The sequence below is a fragment of the Platichthys flesus genome, chromosome 9 (genome assembly GCF_949316205.1).
Source record: "Platichthys flesus chromosome 9, fPlaFle2.1, whole genome shotgun sequence".
In the NCBI taxonomy this organism is placed as follows: Eukaryota; Metazoa; Chordata; class Actinopteri; order Pleuronectiformes; family Pleuronectidae; genus Platichthys; species Platichthys flesus.
In genome coordinates, this window is record NC_084953.1 from 6,843,630 (window position 1) to 6,862,310 (window position 18,681).

Below are 18,681 nucleotides of genomic sequence, written 5' to 3' on the forward strand. Positions count from 1 at the left end.
CACTTCACTAATTTGCTGTGTTTACTTTTGTTTGCTTGGTTTAAGTCTTTATTTTCTGTAGAGCTGGTGTATTTATGGATTTTGTATAATTATCAAAGTATAACTAGATATTGAAAATGATTTATATGGTTTATCTTGTAATATATCACTCATTAGCTTAAAAGCTTAGCTCTCAAGTAAGACTAACTTTAACTTATAAAGCAACTTTCAGACCCTCTACTTAACTCAAGACATTTTCCAGACAATGAGAAAACTTTAATATGAACATGTTTTTTCAAAAATGTCAGATATTTATCCCCAAAATATTGTATCAATTTTAGAAATGGGAAATAAACAAAAAAATTAATAAAAATTAAATGTATCAAAATACATTATGTACTGTTACTGTTAAGATAATCCCTGCAGCAACAAGTTCAGTCAGGAACAGACATACATATACATACGTATGTGTATGTTAAATACACATACATTATAAACTGAATAGGCAGAAATGAATATTACACAGTTAAATCGTGAAACCTGAGTCTAAAGTACAGTCTAGAATTGGTGCGTATGATCTGCTGAGCAGTGATGGTTGTACAGTCGGATCCTGGTTCACCCATGCTGCTGGCTTCACTGAATACATAATTTAAATTCTAATATTTAACTTACATTTATTTATTTATGTAAATCTTGTTCTTTAGTTGGAGCATTGTATTAGGCTGCATCAGGTTTGAACCAACCAACCAATCAAACAAAGTGCAGAGCTCCAGAATCTGCAGGTGTGGACAGAGAAGTCATAAAAGAACCAGAATGAGAAATACAACATGTGCTGGATGTACTGGACGACTTGTGCTTTATGTCAGACTGAATATTCCACAGTAACTAACGCATAATATGTTCATTCTGTCAATTCGTGTAAAATAAAAGGTAGCATTGTATTTTTTTGCTCGTCCTGCGCTAATGTCCTGCTCTATAATATTTCCCTCCAGCTCTGCCAAACAGAATGCCCTCTGCAGGGCCCCCAGGCCAACTGCTGAGCTAATTAACAAGGTGTGAGGTGTGCGTACACATGGGTACGTGTGTGTGTGTGTGTGTGTAGACTGGTATGAAAAGTAGGTCTTGCAGTTTATTGTTGCTGCCTGATGCCAGGTCACCAAGCCTGAGCCGATTCTGTGCCAATACAGAGAAAGGGCTGTTGTCAGCACACACTCACACACGCTCTCTCACACACACACACACAGTCAGCATAATAACCTGTGTGTGAGCAGCCCTGGGGATATACTCTCACATTATAGATTCTCAAAAAAAAAAAAAGAACACAACCGAATTCCAATGATTTTGCGCGCTTGTTTGTTTCTGTAGTGTGTGTTTCTGTAGTTTGTATTTTCTGTAGTTTGTATTTCTGTAGTGTGTGTGTGAGAGAGTAGAGGGTCATAGGTGTGTGCTGAGCAGCTACTATTGAATTCCCTCCTGCCCTCAGCCAATTAAAATTTGTCAGAAAAACAATGCTGTCGTGACTCCGGGTTAAAAGATGTGGAGACATGTTTTGGCTGCTAGTGAATCGTTCCACCCAGTGCATGTCTCAAAGCCGCTTAAGTGATCGATGGTGAATAGTTAAAAAATATCTTCAATGCAAATATGAGCCGTCAATATTCAACTCTTGGAAAGAAAGCTAATGAGCGTATCACGAAATAATGTCAAACTATTCCTGCTTCATCTATTCACTGTACAATATTTTTTAGATTGTATTTGACCCATCCAGTTACTGACACAACTCATCACACTACTTAAATATTAATTGCAGGCTCCCTCTTTTTTTACCATGCATTGCCTTTTTTGATATTAGATGACTGACAGTGATTAAACATGTGTGGAGGGTTTTTTTTGTGAGCAGCCGCAGATGTGAACTGCAGCATCCGACTGAATGTGACTCAACCAGCGAGGATCGCATCCGCCACTTTCAGCAGCTGTGATCTCGTCCTCGGTGGCTGCCGCCATCGATTCATCTCGTCTCCCCCGTATTCCCTCCCCATCCCTCCTGTCACTCCTCCTCCCCTCTTCCCTCCTTTTGAAGTCATCCGTTAAGCGCTCCTCGGCTCTCTCCTCCTACACTGAAGGTGTCTCTGGAGTTTTTACAAAGCCAGCGCTGTCTGGGAGCTTGTTTAAGTGCAATTTACAGAGACGTTAATACTGCGGTTTATTATCAGAGGGCAGAGAGAAACAACATTTTACAGATTGTTACAACGAGCCCACAATGCAGCCGCCGCCTCAGTCTCACCAGCTCTGAGGCTGTGAAGTGGAGAAGACAAAAAGGTCTTAACGTCAGCTCTTTCTCTAATGCAGCTCTTCCTCTTTTACAGGTTGCTGTGAATCTCCGTGTGAAGATGGCCTTCTTTCAGAACAACTTCTGGGTAAGTGTCTTGAAAACACTTTAAAAAGCAGAAGGGCACTCGTAGAGATCTTCACCATAGCCCAACAGACCCCTTATGAAACCATCGATCACTAGATCGATTTTTATTTGGATCCGCACCAGATTGCAAACACTAACAGATATGTTCGTGATATGACCCTTGTTTGGCTCATGTCCCATCCTACCACCTAGCTCTGTGGAAAGATGATATAAGCATTTGCAAAGAAAAGATTAAAAACCTCACCTCCTTGTTGGAGGTAATGACTCAATATAATAATGGAGATAATGCAGGAGAACACTTTTCTATATGGGTTATATTGATCCCACCTTAAGCTTTAACTGCCATATATTACTAATTACCATTGTTCATTTTATGGTTGATTCACAGCTTTGAGTCACTGGGCTTTTCGTTCATATTCTCAGTGGACAGCTGAGCTTCTGGCTCCCTGCTGCTCGTCAGGTGCTCACTGGAAGAGGTTGTTGTCTCCCTCCTCCGCTCGCCTGCAAACAATAGAGATCGATCCTGTATTCATCCCTCTGCCTCATGGGAAGAAATCTCATTCACATTATTCTGCTTCTTTTGCAGAAATAACTGCTGTATTTCTACAGCAATTACAAGGACTTCAACTAGTTTCGTTATTTTCTTATTACCCTTCAGTTTAAAGTCTCAGGGTTTTCCTCTTATCTCTTATTTCTTTAGCTCTCCACACGGACTGTTTTCCTGCGGGCAACCAAAGCTGCTCAAACGTAATTGGTCAAACTAGAAATGAAAACCCGAAAAGCGTCTGGCTCCTAAATCGTGTCCCTCACCTGCAGATTCTGCATATTCAAATGAAGAATCTGTTTATAAAGCTTATGGACAACTCAATAGTAATGAGTTTCAAATCCCTACTGTTGTCCGTTTGAGGTTATCATTTATAAACATTACAAGTCAGAAGCATAAGTCAACAGAAATGAAATGATGACTGCCTGTTCACTTCTGATTTCCTCTGTACAAGATTGTTCTTATAGCTCATTACAGACACGTGAGGCAGTCCAGTTCACCACCTCTGACTGTATAATAAATGAAAGACAGATAAAAATCTGTCTTTCATTTATTATACAGTCAGAGGTGGTGAACTGGACTGCCTCACGTGTCTGTAATGAGCTATATCAACACCTCTCTATTGTTGTTTCACCAATATGAGCTGGTTATTACAAACATCCCATGGATTTATGGAAATGTCAAATTAATTGACTATATGTGGGCAGTAATTAACGACTTCATTAGCAACTTTTGACAAATGTGAAAAGTGGAGGAGAGACCCCCCCCTCCCCCCCCAAACATCAGCCTCTTCCTCCTGCTGTGACTCTGCCTGCTCTCTCCCTCATTTTCTCCTCTATCCTCACATTCTTCTCTCCACGCTGTCCCTGCACACCTGGTGCATCTATTTCAGGTGTGGCCTACTTCCCCCCCACACACCCCTGCTCCTGTCAGACTACGAAACCTCCTCTGTAATATTTTAGCAGTTGAACCAAAGCAAGCTGTTAAGATACGGAAATGAGGTTTGAACGACGAGGAGAGGTTGTCTGTGGTTTATTCTGTCTTTCAGTCAGTCATCTATGATCCATGGATGTCGCAGTGCAGTCTTAGAGCTAGGGGCACAGAAGCATGGTCGACAGGCAGGGAGACAATTAGAAGAAGCACCAAAAAAATCACCCAGGCACTAAGACTCTGTATTTCAGATTAAATGTCTTGGCTTCATTTTGATTCAAACCAACATTTAGAGAAACGTGTGCGCCTGCATGTGTGTGTTTACGTGGATAAAGCAGTGCTCCACACCCAGCCTGCTGTCAGACACAAATAGCTGTGTAATACAAATCAGCCCTCTAGTTCATTATCCAGCAGCCTCTTGGGAGCTCGTCACACACGGGGGGGGGGGGGGGGGCCTTGTCATCACAAACACACGGTCCTCTCCCATTGACTAAATAAGAGCTGGTCTCACAGTTAACAGGGTGAAGTCCCATCAGCTATAATCATGAACATCCTCGGTAAATTCATGTTCAGTGGGAATAGAACTTATTTCTGTTAGGATTGGTTTCTATTTCCCCCAGAAGGACTGACAACACACCAGAACATATTTAAACTGCAATAATAAGGTTTGTACTGGGACTGTTTTCTCTGCAGACAGCCGCCTCATGCTGGTTTTAGGTGAGAGACCTAACTCTACATTAAAATGGGTGTATTCATTATTAAGGACACACTTTGAAGGATCTTCAGTAAAATTCCCATCTCTGCTCTCAGAACAGACCATGTTTAGTCTCTGCAGTGATGAGTAGAGGACAAAAAAGCCCGGCACATTATCCAGGGGGGATTTAAACTGGACTGTTTGAAAGACGACCAGTAAAGAGCAGCAAGCTGTTCTGGTTTGGGGCTGTACAGTTGCTGTTTTGTGTCTTCTTTTCTTAGAAACAGCTCCTTCTCTTCCCGCCTGCAGTTAAAAGAGTGTGTTTGCGGAAATGCACACAAACAACAAACCAGTAGTTTTCCATTGTTGACTGCTTTGCCTCAAGAGGATGCCGGCGCTGCTATGATCCCGTCACTTTAAGTCATGGGGTTTTCTCTCGGGGCGAAGAACAGTAAACACACAGTGTGAAACTCTTTGTCCTTTCCGTGTGTCCTTTTCTCTCGTCTTCCTCCCCTCGGTCATTACTTCCAACCTCTTCACTGCTTTCATTCTCTCAGTCATGGATCTTTTCTTGCTCTGATTAGATTAAGAGCCAAGATAGATCAATAGAAGAGTCTCTTTATTTGTGTTCATGTTCCAATGCGTTTTGGGAAACACTTGAACCTCAGAGATTTTGCTTGATGTTTGGAATATTATTAAATCACTGGATCACCCAATTAGAGGTTGTTTCTTATTTAAAATGTCTTGATATATATATAGCTTCCCCAACACAACACATGAATCGATTGTGCTGTATATAAAGATGGATGATATGACCCAAAAGATTCCCCCAAAAAAAAGCCATCATCAGCCTATCTTGACTGCCCCCTGGTGGCTGGCTGCAGTTTAGTTCTTAAATCCCGCTTCCTCCATGTGAGCAGATGGGACATGGAAATAACTGAAATGTCAAAGTTCACATCGATCAATTTGTACTTTTGTTCAGGGTAGTGAAGACACGTCAACCATCTTAATTACAGTTTGTCATTTAGTCTAAACAGCCTCTATTTCTATTGGAGCAAAAAGGGATTATAACACAACAACAATTACTAGAACTAATCTTGTCTATTGGAAAAAAAACTGATCCACTCATCAGCGCAAACTACATAATTAGTTAATAAAGTCAGTTTACGGCAGAGTTCTTTTTGGGGATAAACTTTAATTACACCTCCTCAGCTCAGGATGCACTTCACAGTTTTCAGCTTAGGATCACGCAGCATCTCAGACCTGCAGAGTGGAAGTTTGGTAAGAGCAGCCGAGTCCACTAATTAGTTTGGAGCCATCAGTGATGACGGGCCACCGCTGTCGGCTCGAGATGTTATTGACGCCTCTCTGCTGTGGGACAGGTCCTTCTGCTCAACCCACCTGGTCAGCAGAAATACTCTCTGTGAGTCAGCAGGGCTCGCTGGATGGAGTCTGATGCATGGAATGTTTTACAGCTGCTCCAAAGAGGGAGCTACAGAATGTGGCACACAGAACTGGACCCTATGCAGTTATTAAAAGTTTCTGTGGCAGAGAGTAAATTTAATGTCATTTAGACATTCACCTATAGAAACATGTACACCTGAGTAAAAAATTCCGAATGAACATTTAAATAGTCAGAGGTTTTTTATATTTTTATATTCATTGCATTCTTCCACTTTATCTATATTATGCAAATAATATCTGTACGTGTGTTTGAACAGTGTCTCAAATAATATTTAGTGTAGAATGGAATTAATCCTGCTAAAGCTGAAAGTAACCTGGTAGTATTCAGTAGAGAAACCAGTTTTATTTTTGTATTATATTCCTTTTTCTGCAGATTAGAGATTTAAGATAAATATTGTATATATCGCAAGTAGAACTTCAAATGTCAGATGTGCAGCTAGATGTTAACAGATGTTCATGTGACACTCCCTCCCTGATAGACCTGCTGCCAGTGTTGTGCCTTTGTTCAACCTGGAGGTGGAATTATGATTCCTTTCAGTGCTTTGTATGAACCTGCACATATGAGGTTACAGATGGAGGTTGCAGAGAAAAATGGTTCAGAGACAGAAAACACCTTCAGCAGACAAGTCGTACACTGAATCTGAATATGTCCCCCCACGCTCAGAGCTCCATAATCCCGGTTTTTGTTCTGGTCGGTTCTGCTGAGTTCTCCTCAGTGTCCTGGTTTCATTTGAGTGAAGAGCCATATTACACTGCAGGAATGCCCTCAGACATCAGATCCTCTCACACCGACCATAAAGGCAGATTTGACCATTTGCCAGAACTAAAGGCAGCACTTTAGACAGTGCCAGAGAGCGGATAAGTGTATTAGACAGCCAAAGCCCGACAGCATCAGACAGCTGAGAAGCACCACCAGAAATTCCTGCTTGTGTTTATGTTGAATGTCTAGCAAAGAAAAAAATCAGACGTCTGGATTGAAGCAGCTTGAAAACGGTTGTAAATAAACTTCTCCTTATAATGCTGAACTGGTGCTGAACTGGTTTCCTCTTCTGATACGATTCAAAGATGTCAACCGGCTCCGTGCTCCTGTAACCACACACTGGTCACACAGGTTTTCCAGACCAACCCGTATTCCCCAAGGATGTAACGGTTGTACACCCTGTTTAATAATATGACTGGGATATGTTGGTACTCGTCTTACACACGTTGGCATCACGCTATGTGTTCTGTCTGCTCAGTTGGCAAATACACACAGGCTTAACACATAATCTATTAAGGGTTAGGGTTTTTAGAAACCCTCTCTTTTAAATCAAATCTGATATTTAGTCTATATTCTTGGGGAGAAATGTGATGTTTCTAAAAAGCCCGATTAAATTCGTCAAGCTTGAAGTCCTTAACAAGTACCATCAGCAGTCCAGTGAGGAGCGCACTCATCCAGTCGAGTGAAAGAGACAGCTGCCAGTCATCCATTATTCAGCCTCCTTGGAAGCAAATGCCCATTGTGTCTTTCCAGGAAAGAGGAATGTGACAATTGAACTGTGAGGCTGGTCAGACCTGAGGCATAACCAAGACACTTTGTTGTTCTGTGGTTGTAAATGTTGCAGATATGATTTTGGGGTCTTGTTTATTAGAAGCCATAGAAAATCCCCTGTCGCCTCCTTTTCATTTACACTGTATGCCCCTCTGTGATCTTACTGTTTGTTGTAGTGAAGCCCAGGTCTCCTCACCGTTTGTAATTAGCCTGAGGAGAAGTGTGAAGAGTAAGAATCAGCAGTGAGAGCAGTTACAAAGACCAAACACTGGAAATACATAATGTAAAACACACAAAGTTTCACACAGGCACACACTAGTGAAACCATTGTCCAAACAGGAAATGTCTGTTGGTGTGTTCTTGTTTTTTTTCTATTTGATCCGTTATCTAAAGCTCTCACTGTCTGGTGATTGATTCAGTCGTAGTATAAATCTAAGGAAAGCTTGGTAAGCCCACATTTCCAACTGAAAGCCTTTGAAAGTCTGCGAACTCCCGGGATCCGCCTCATCTCAGCTGTGGCACATTCGTCTTGTGTTTTTATAACAGTGGGTTCTGAGCCTCTGAGAACGTTTGAGCAGCAGTAGAGACAAGTTCATGTTGGAGATCAACAAATCTGGATTTACAACCAATTTATTTAATAGATCCCAACTGGTTTATCTGTGGGCTGATATCATATCTGTGTTTATGTTTGCCACTATGAAAACTTTTATTTTACAGGATTAGCGATGCATAAAAGATCTGCATTTTACATTTACATTTTTTGTTATTTCCTTAATACATACAGGTTCTTTATAGTTATAGTTTCCACCTCTTCATGAGAAAGTTGTCCACATACAGATTTGATACTTCTGGTCTCCACGACCACCCCCCCTCCCTCATCCCTCTCTTCTTCTCTCCCATCATGCCGCTCATTGTCATGGTAATGTGCTCCATCGTGCGTGACCAAACCAGTCAACTTAATTGATGAAAAAAATCAGTTCAGGAGAGAGGGAAAGGGGGTTTGCATATATCAGACATGAGGAGTGTAATTCTAAAGGCATGAGGAATATATAACCGCACTCGAAAAAGACTGAGTGGGTTCGCAGCTCTCATGTTTTGAGCTAGATTCCTTGGCCTGACTCAACATCTTTAAGTGCCACCTCACATCTGCCGGTTCAATCAAGAACTTGCACATTTAAACACACACCGGAATGTAGTTCAGTGACAGTGTGGTCGCACTTTGACAATGCACATATCACGTCTTTAAAATGAGGGGAGCTCAGGTGCATTGATTTTGCCTTGTTGCCTTAATACATAGTGTTTGATTAACAAAAAACCTGGTCTGACGTCCGGGCATTTACCGAGGGCATTATCAAGCTATATGCTCCTTCTTAGGTGGGTGCACAAAGTGTGTGCACTCTTTGATACACACCATAGACTATTTATAAAGGTGGACATCGCGTCTCCACTTCCTTCCGTAATGCTTTTTACATCCTTTGAAGCCAGAGTCTGCAAGAGGTGATGAACGTCCTGCAGATACACGCGTGACTGACCACAAGCTAATCTGGAGGTTTAATCTTGTTTTTCAGCATCAGATTACCTGTTAAAACCAAGTGGGCCATCAAGATTATTTGGCTTCACTTGAGGAAAGCTGTCATGTCTATTACTCACAGTATGCTCATGTGCAAAGTAAAAGTTTCCGCGTCAAGTTTTCTGTTTTACTTTTTGGAAAATATGCCATTATAACAACTATGGGCCATGGTGAGTGTAAATCTTGCTTTTAAAGGATAGTGAATTTAACAAGATGATTTTTTTATTGATTGTTTCACTTGAAACACCCATAATAAGAGAGAGACAACCCTTTTGAACCATGTGTCTGAGAGAGACACGTTTTAATGATAAAAGTGACATTGAAAACGCCCTAAACACACTTGCGCTGTGTGATTAGAGGATTAAAATAAAAACATTAAGTCTTTCACATCCATTGTTTAAGTTACAAGACAACGAAAGGCTGCCAACTTATCAAAAATATTAATGAAAGCAAGAAAACAGATTTTGAAAAGGAGGCGAAAACTGCCACAACTAAAAGGGCCCTGGCAGAGTGCACACATCCACCAAGGCTTAAATGAATCCTCTCCAGGAGTTAATGGGTTCCAACCATCCTTGGCCCACACCCCCACTCTTCCACCAAGTTTCAATAACCTTGGTTCAGTAGTTTTTGCATAATCCTTCTAAAAGTCAGACAGTCGGCAATGAAAACACAACTTCCCTGGCAGAGGTGATAACAGCAGTGAGCCGTCCATTAGAAGTTATTCACTGTCAGGTTACGAGGATCCAGTCTGTGTCTGCAAAAGTCAATATGATATGTTGAGCAGATAAAACTCTTTAATACCATAACATTATGGGATATCCCTCCTGGCACCAGTGCTATTCAACAAGTCTTACTGATTGATATCATTATCATATACTGGTTATAAAACCATTTGAGCTCATCAATCATCTGTGGACATGCTCCTGTTTACACACAGCCAACACACAAGTCTGCAGCAGTGGCGGACAGGTGCTGTGTCAAGCTGTGGAGAGGCAGGTGTGTGTGTGTGTGTGTGTCTGTATGCGTGTGTGTGTGTGTGTGTGTGTGAATGGCAGCTCGTCTTTCTGTAGCGAGGGTAGAGTTTCAACAAAAGGCTTCTGCCAACTGCATGAAAGGGAGAAAACCAAGAGCACTTCAGAATGGAGCAGACCACAGCCATATTGAGCCGGCTCGCACCTCCACCCTACCACTGTTTATATAAAGTTATTGTCAAAATATTCGACTATTGTGTAATAACACAAAATTCTATTCTTACGCTGTTTATAAAAAAGATCTCTCACCTCTATCATCAAGCATCTCAAAACAGCTGTTTCCCCTCTTGACCACTTGAGAGTCGAGGGCTTGAATCTCCAGTCGGTTTCTCACTGGGGTGTGTGTGTGTGTGTGTGTGTGTGTGTGTGTGTGCGTGTGTGGTTTTGGGTGACCCTTCCTTAGCATTCCAGCCATTCCCCTGGTACCTGGGAACTGGTCTGTTCTCCTGCGACGGTGTATTTTTAGGTCCTGAGAGGCAGCTGTCTGTGGTCTGTGTCTCTGCACCGACAGCCCAGCTGTTGACTGGAAAAAATGTAGACCGGCTCAAGAAACCAGCTCTTAGTAAAAACAAAGCGTCTGTCCGCCACTTTTGGGGATTAAGGAGACTAGAGCTAAGACAGGTGTAGGTTTGTGTAATCATGAGAGTGGCAGGGGTGAGGTGTTGCTGCAGTCTGTGGTAAATCTGCATTCCTGCAAGGTCGGCATCTCTCCTGTCCACAGCAAACCCCAGCTCTCTGGCTTCCTCACAACTGAGTCATACTGAGTTTTGGCCCCTGCAGCTTTGATGTTTATGCAAATGAGAAGCAAACAGTGAGAGATGATCCAGTGGAGTGCAGATGCATAAAAAATAATAATAATGAATTAAAATAAATCCCTCTAAATGTCACAACATCTCGTGTTTGAACCAAAAGCAACAAAATGCCCAAAGCTCCAAAGAGAGATGCAAATAATTAGTCTCGGTCTATACTGACCTTCAGACAGTGAAGTTAAAATGTTATGCTGTTGTGCTGTTGTGCGACATCACAAGATTTCCAGAGGGTCTGAATGTGAGAAAGCAAACGTCCAGGTCAGCTGCTCCTGACATTTTTCCGGAGCCTTTCCCGCCAGCCCTCCAGTAAAAAGTCTGAGTGAGCCCATGTGAGAACTGGGATGGAAAATGTGTGGAAAATTCACAGCAAGCAAGCGGGCGTGTTGGTGAACTCTCCAAAACGCAATGTAGACGCAAATCTAAAACTGCTGTCCGATTCACCGGTTAAATCTGCAGCCATTCGTTGAGGTGGTGGAGAGAAGTCTTTGACAACAGAGAGCACACTGTCACGACTTTCCAAGTTGAGCTGCTAGTTACTGTCAACTCCTCTGCGGGGGTGTGATGCACCTTAAGGGCTAACGACAATTCCTTCCATAACTTTTTATTTTCACTGGACGTTAATAGGGTGAGGAAAGTGGGATTTTTTTCTGAGCATTTCTCCTTTAATGACAGGGCAGTAGGTGTAAATTGGAGAGAGAGAGAGAGAGATAGAGACAGATTGGGGGAAGACACACTCTTTTCACATAAAACATTTTACTCTGCTATGTGTGTTAGTTCAATTTTCCTTTAAGAGTGTATCTGTTGAGCCTCTGAAGCCTTTAGAGGACTATCAGTGGCAAAATGAAGTATTTCCTAAACCCAAACAAGTGTGATCCTGGTAACACCAAAGCATCAGCTGACATCTCTATCTTTAACTCCCTCATGTTTGCTAGCTGTTTGTCGTTCGGGTGCTAACAGACGGTGTGTGGTGTGTGTGTGTGTTTTATTTGTACCCCGACAGGGGGAGAAGAATGCCGGCTTTGACGTGCTCTACCACAACATGAAGCATGGCCAGCTGGCAACCAAGGAGCTGGCTGAGTTTGTCCGTGAGAGGTAAGGTTTCTTGTGTATTTGTGAATGTGTGTGTGTGTGTGGGAGGTGGTGATGGAACTTGATTTAAAATGTATTCTTGAAAGAAAGAGGAGAGATTGTGCCAAGGTTTGGTGAAACGCTCAGAAATGATAGATCCGTTGTTTCATCCGTCGTTTATTTCAAGTCTGAACTGTCCGATTTGTGCCGACATTTTAACAATCCTTTCTCTGTTAAGATGGCATCAGTCAGCGTTGACCTCTGACCCCTGTCCACACTAGATTGCTACTTTTTGACTTGTGCTATCTGTCAAACACACTCGTACACAAACCCTGACTTATCCCTTTAACTTCCAGCAAAGTAGAAGTGTCCATCAATCCTCAATAACCAACCACCCTCTTTAAATTCTCTGAATTCTTTTAATGAGTTCCATCGCCTCAATAACCTCTAATTAAACACTTCTTAAATCCAATTGCCTCTGTAAATCAGCCTGACAGCCCTTTGAATTATCTCCATCGGTTCGGCCAATGCTAACCAGGATAGGATATGTTTGTGGAATGCATCCAAAGTAGTCATAATTCAAAAGACATACGTTTGGAAAATGTATATGTGAGCTACACAACCAAGCATATTTTTCCTTATAATAACGAGCTCTACTCTGCAATGCAGAAACAATACTATTTTTAAATGGACAATCAAATGCTGAGGAGATGGATATATCCTGGGACATGCAGCTTTAGCCTCCAGCGTTTAGCACGGTGCTGTAAAGCCATCAGTTGAATATTTATGTTCAATTAAATCTGAAGTAAATCTGCCAATAAAACCACAGTAAACTGCCTGACAGGCCTAGCAACAGTAATTAAGTGGGTCGGTCAATTACCCAATTAAAACTCCCTCAAAGTGCCCAGTTTGTTACATTAAATACTCTTGCTTTCCAATTAGCGATTATCAGTGAGTAAATTGTGTGGAGTAATGAGGTTCCCACAGGAGTTGGTCCTCTCACAGCTGAAGTGAACACACAGCGCACACTGTCAGTCCACTGATAGAATCCTGACATTGATTCACGGTGCACATTCTTTGCAGGGGCAGATTTAGTTATCTGCTCGGACTGCAGCACACAACAAATCAGCAGCCAGGAAATGAAATATGTGGCACTGTGGTAAAATGGAGTCTGATCCCTCAGGGGACTGGGAAGCTGCAATTGTGTTGATACATTTCCCCCCCGTCTTTCTCTCACTCCACTTTCTTGATGGGTCGCTCGAATGTAAGAGGCCTTATGAATCAGTTCAAGTACTGTAACAACTCTTCAAGCTCTTACCTCGAGGTTTCAGTTATTTCATGTGAGCACACTTTGTCCCAGTGCTCAGTCTAATACAGATATATTTCTGTTTCTTATTATTGAGTGACCATTGACGTCAAGGACACAATAGACACAATCAGGTCTTTACCAGCGCTGACGACTCAAACAATGAGTTGATCAATGAACTGCTGTATTGACAGAAAATGTATCATTTGACAGATATTGCACAGTTTGTCCTCAAGCTTTGTAATTGTAGGAAATTGCTTCTTTTCAACCTCACCTTTGACCGAAAGTAAATTTGTATCTGGATCTCCTATTATTCTCAGACATTTTACAGACCAAACAATGTATCTTAAATAATAATTCTGAATGAATATATTTATTTATTTCAAGATTTATTTATTCATTTAAAACCAGTAGTCTTTTAACATTATGGTGCTTTACGATTCACTGTTTTAATGATTAATTAATTGTTTAATTTTCCGTTGTTTGAGGGTTACAGTATCTCAATAAATTGCTGCAAGTGTGAAATGTTTATACATAAAGATATAAAGAAAGATTGTCTGTCAAAGCACAACTTGAGTAAAACATGAAAACCTTGAAACAATATATAATGTGAAGAGTAAGTCTCTCCTGTCGATGTTCCATCCTCAGCATCACGTTGATCTGTGTGTTCACCTTCAGGGAATCTGGATCAATGCTCTCTTTCCTTCTATTCAGATGCTTATTACAGTTTCATGTCCAGACTCACAAAATGAGTTCATTCATCATTTAAATGAAGCTTTTTGCAACATTTTCCAAACACTAATGGAAATAAATCTTTATCTCGACGACTGCGGTGGGGGGGCGGAGGCTCCGCATTTGGGCCAAATGAAGCTCTAGATGGTGAAAGTAACTTATGAGGCCATTAGAAGAAGCAATAGCTTGGCGAGGAAGTGATTTTAAAGTACATTACAATTACATTTACCAGAAAGCAAGAACTTCTGTGAACATTAGTCTTCATGTTGTGTTGCTGCAAAGAAGAAACAACACACACACACACACACAGACACTATCACCAGGGCACGTTAATATGATGTTGGCGCAACAACGATCAGTCAATATAAAACAACAACAAGATCAGTCCAGCGGTTGACGTTGATCACAACAACCGCTCATTCATGACATCATCAGTTCTGTGTACTGAGTTTCACCGAACTTTGACTAAACGGATGAGAAGCTCTTTGTGCAGCAGCGGGGGTGCTGCTTCAGGGTTCTGTGGACTTGAGTCCTGCAGTAAATGTGAGTTATTTAGCTGATATATGTTTGCATTTGTTTCGACAGGGCTGCCATCGAGGAGACTTACTCCAAGTCGATGAGCAAACTGGCAAAGATCGCCAGCAATGGGAGTCCACAGGGGTGAGTGGTGACATGTGAACACAGGACGGGGTATCTTCATCTTCTCCTGTCAACTCCTCCTCATCCTGTTCATCTCCGTTTAAGTTTTAAGTTTCAAGCCTCATGCGTGTGTTTGATTGTATTTGTTATTTCCCAGGACGTTTGCTCCCATGTGGGACGTGTTCAGGGTGTCTTCGGACAAACTGGCCCTCTGCCACCTGGAGCTGATGAGAAAGATGAACGACCTCATCCGGGACATCAACAAGTACGGAGACGAGCAGGTCAAAGTTCACCGCAAGGTAGGAATCTGGGATGAGGAGGAATGTTTTACCACCGTTCTGCCCGAACGCTGATCGTATCTGTGTCCGTGTGAACATAGACTTGTGTGTTTTCTCATTACCTGACCTGGAGCGAACTTCTCGCCATCCGGATCTAATTTATCTCTCACAGGAAATCCAATAAGTGTCGTCCCCCTTCATTGTAATTGCTTGCAATTGCCCATTAAACATCAAGTACAATGAGGATGTGCACCGACCGTGTGTTTGTGTGTGTTGCACTCAGACGAAGGAGGAGATGGTGGGGACCGTGGAGGCGGTGCAGGCGCTGCATGTTCACAGTGGTCACCTTCAGAAGTCCAAGGAGGGCTATCACGGGAAGTGTTTTGAGCTGGACCGGCTCAGGAAGGATGGGGCTCCACAGAAAGAGGTGGAGAAGGTCAGTCACGACTCTCTCAGTGTTCTAGACTCTGCATTCGTTTCTGATCCCTGAAGCCGACGGAAGCTTCTCATGAGATAAAATGAAAGAGTCTGACCACTTAAACATTTGCAGATAGTTCTTTTAGAGATTTTCAAGAATGTTAGTGAATAGATTTGATTGAAACTCCTCTCTACCTCAGAAATAGTCTTTTTGATCCTCTGTTCAAACCTGCAAATCACCCAGTCCCCTGCTGAGACGACTGATGTTCTCTTGATTCTATAAAAGCCTTTTGAAGTTCACCTCTCTGTGTCTTTACTCTTTTAGTGATTAGGAATTACGAGCTCTAAAGTGAGTGCAGAACAGTGTAACTTCAGCTAAATATCACCAGATAACATGGCTATGAAACCTCTTTGCAGCAGGTTGGGAGGATTGGGAGGATGGGGACCATCGTTCATGTCTTTGTTCCATTATTTACTTTCGATCAAATTAGATTTTGTTCCACAGTTTAATTTGTGGAGCGCTCTAAAGACTACAGACTGGCGTGTGTCTGAATTCGTTTGGTAGTAATCTTTTACTGTGGAAACTGGAGGTGTCTTTGTAGTCTGTCCCTAACTGAGGTTTTCATTTCTTTTCAATGTTTGTGAATGAGAGTCAGTAGATGAAGCCATCGTTTTCCTTTTCCTTTTCTCTCTCACTAGGCGGAGCTGAAGTCTAAGAAAGCGGCTGAGTCATTTGGGTTGAGCATCGAGAAGTACAACCGAGTGGGAGGAGAGTTTGAGCAGAAGATGAGCGAGTCTGCCCAGGTCAGCCCTGAGTCCAGCTGGGCCCCGGAGCCACTTCTTCTTTATCCATCTCTCCCTCCCTCTGATGTGGTGTTGTTCTGTATTTCCTCTCCTCTCTGGGGTTTTATCTTTCAATTTATCTCAGTGAATCACTCGCTTCGTAACCTCTCACCACACAAACACTCCACTCCGTGCTTTTATTTATTATCCCACATCATGCCCTCCCCAAAAATGGAAACCTCAAACCCAGCCTCCTAAAAAAAACATCTGCCTGCACTTCCTGTCTCCCCCCCCACACTCATTACCTTTAATCACTGCCTCCGCACATCCATGGTTACTGCTGCTGTTTCCATGGACATTTTCATCAAACCCCAATGAGCGCTTCAGATTTTTGCATTTTAATTCATAACAAAAATCCTTCTGACCAAGTATCTCTTGTAAAAGATCTGAAGGGCAATGTCTGGAGAATATCATCCTGGAAATGAGTTTTATTGTGAAAAGATTGAGGAAGATAAAGAAGGAGAACAAATAAATCATCAAATATATAAAAGATTAACGCTTTACAGTGATTTAAAACAAAATCTCAAAACATTCAGATGCTACAAAGAAGAAATGTTTTTGGGTTGTCACAACACAATATCGCAAAAACAACTTAAAGGGATAGTTCACCAAAAACATTGTGTGTGGGTTTGAGTCCACAATACACTTTGGGAGTTTCAGGGTTAAACAGCGTTGCAGCCAAATCCAAGAGGTTAAAGTAACTGGTGACAGATTCTTCAAACGTCGTCACGTGCCCCTTGTGGGAGAGCCTAGAGGCTACGTGCACATATCCAGATGTGAGAGGTTGCAGTAAAGCCTGTAGCAGTGGGGCAGCAGAGACTGAAGTGTTCTCTCAAAGGTTTACTGCAGTCTAGAATAGAGCAGTGTTTTATGTTTCCTCTGTCTGCCCAGATTCTGAGCGGCTAATTGGAGTAAAGGGGCTGGGGAAACTCTTCTCTACCAGGAGCCAAATCTACTATATCAAGACAATTCCCCTGAAACAGACAGCAGCAAATGAGCTGTCTGAATGAAGACCAGGATCAAACTTAAATCCTCTAAAATTATTGCTGGTTTTAACATCCTGGCAACCCACAGCCTCCTCTGCTGGCTGAGCGCCTATACAGAGTGAAGTCCATTAAAAGGCTACTTTCACTGTATTTTAGAGAAGTGGGGTTGAGAACTAGTTTGATCTTCTCAGCAAATTGAAGTGTAGGTTTGATGATATTGAGAGAGAAGTAGATGAATCAATAGAGAGAAGTAGAGGAACCAGCGGTAGAGGTTTAAAGGTTTCACATGTTTTCGTTTGTTTTCTCATCCATGATTGGGTCTGTTTGAGAAGAAGTTTCAGGGAATCGAGGAGGCTCACCTACGGCAGATGAAACAGCTGATCAAAGGTTACTCCCACTCCATCGAAGACACTCACGTCCAGGTGGGACAGGTACGTCCACTGACTCCAGCTTCACGAGAAGAAAACACTTACTTTCAAAGTATTTGTATCTGTCATCGTTTTCTGAAAGGTTTTACTTTCCTTTGTAAATCTTGTGAAAAGATATGATTTTTTTTTTAAGGGTATTTCATATTATACAATCAAAGCTCTGTTGGATAACTCTGGAGAATCTCGTCTCCTCGGTCAGTTGCTTGTCTATTTTTTTTTAAACCAGAGTAAATGGAGAAACAAAATTGAATTTAGTAATTTCAACAATTTTTAACAATATTTCTAGTCAAAAGTCAGTTAGCATTCACAAAAGCACTATTATCACTGCAGGTTAAATAGAAGTTATGTAAAACAATATATTGTGCGACTTTATATACATCATATTGTGTTTTATTACTACCACTAGAGGGCACTAAAATGAAGAAAAGTTTTTTACCACATACAGCCTTAATAACAAACCACATATTTTGAATACCACCTTCATATGACATGCTTTAGTAAAGGCCAAGTAAATCCCTCTCTTCTTCTCCGCTGCAGGTGCACGAGGAGTTCAAGCAGAATGTGGAAAACATCGGCATCGATAACCTCGTTCAGAAGTTTGCCGAGCAGAAGGGAACAGGCAAAGAGAGGCCAGGTAGTGTGATGAAGTAAAAGAAGCTTGTGTAGCAATAAAATGATAAAGACACTGACAACAACAAGGAGGAGGCCTTCATCCATAGTGACATGATGATACACATGTGTCTACATGGAGACTGCACGCCGTGTGTGGATGTTTCTTATTTGATCAAATCGCTTGTTGTCTGTAGCTCTTGCTGTTTTTGAAGAGTACCTGACGGGCTTGGTACCTGAAGGTGTGAAGAAGATTCGACCAAAAGCCTTCAGGATCCCCGGCTTAGGCAAGAGGGACAAGGAGCCAGACTCTACGTGAGTACACACACACACACACACACACACACACACACACACACACACACACACACACACACACACACACACACACACACACACACAAAGAAACC

The 18,681-nt window shown here is 41.9% G+C and overlaps 1 protein-coding gene across 2 annotated transcripts in view; it reads left to right on the forward strand.

The window, feature by feature from the left end:
- The window catches only part of fcho1 (FCH and mu domain containing endocytic adaptor 1), a 41,271-nt gene that overhangs the window by 7,952 nt on the left and 14,638 nt on the right, over positions 1 to 18,681 (forward strand). For both annotated transcript variants that reach the window (XM_062395271.1, XM_062395270.1), the window contains exons 2-10: positions 2,343 to 2,393; positions 11,966 to 12,057; positions 14,657 to 14,731; positions 14,868 to 15,009; positions 15,272 to 15,424; positions 16,105 to 16,209; positions 17,567 to 17,665; positions 18,200 to 18,296; positions 18,469 to 18,586. In XM_062395271.1, the coding sequence (XP_062251255.1) occupies positions 2,367 to 2,393; positions 11,966 to 12,057; positions 14,657 to 14,731; positions 14,868 to 15,009; positions 15,272 to 15,424; positions 16,105 to 16,209; positions 17,567 to 17,665; positions 18,200 to 18,296; positions 18,469 to 18,586 (908 nt within the window). In that variant the 5' untranslated portion in view covers positions 2,343 to 2,366. The remainder of the gene's footprint in view (positions 1 to 2,342; positions 2,394 to 11,965; positions 12,058 to 14,656; positions 14,732 to 14,867; positions 15,010 to 15,271; positions 15,425 to 16,104; positions 16,210 to 17,566; positions 17,666 to 18,199; positions 18,297 to 18,468; positions 18,587 to 18,681) is intronic.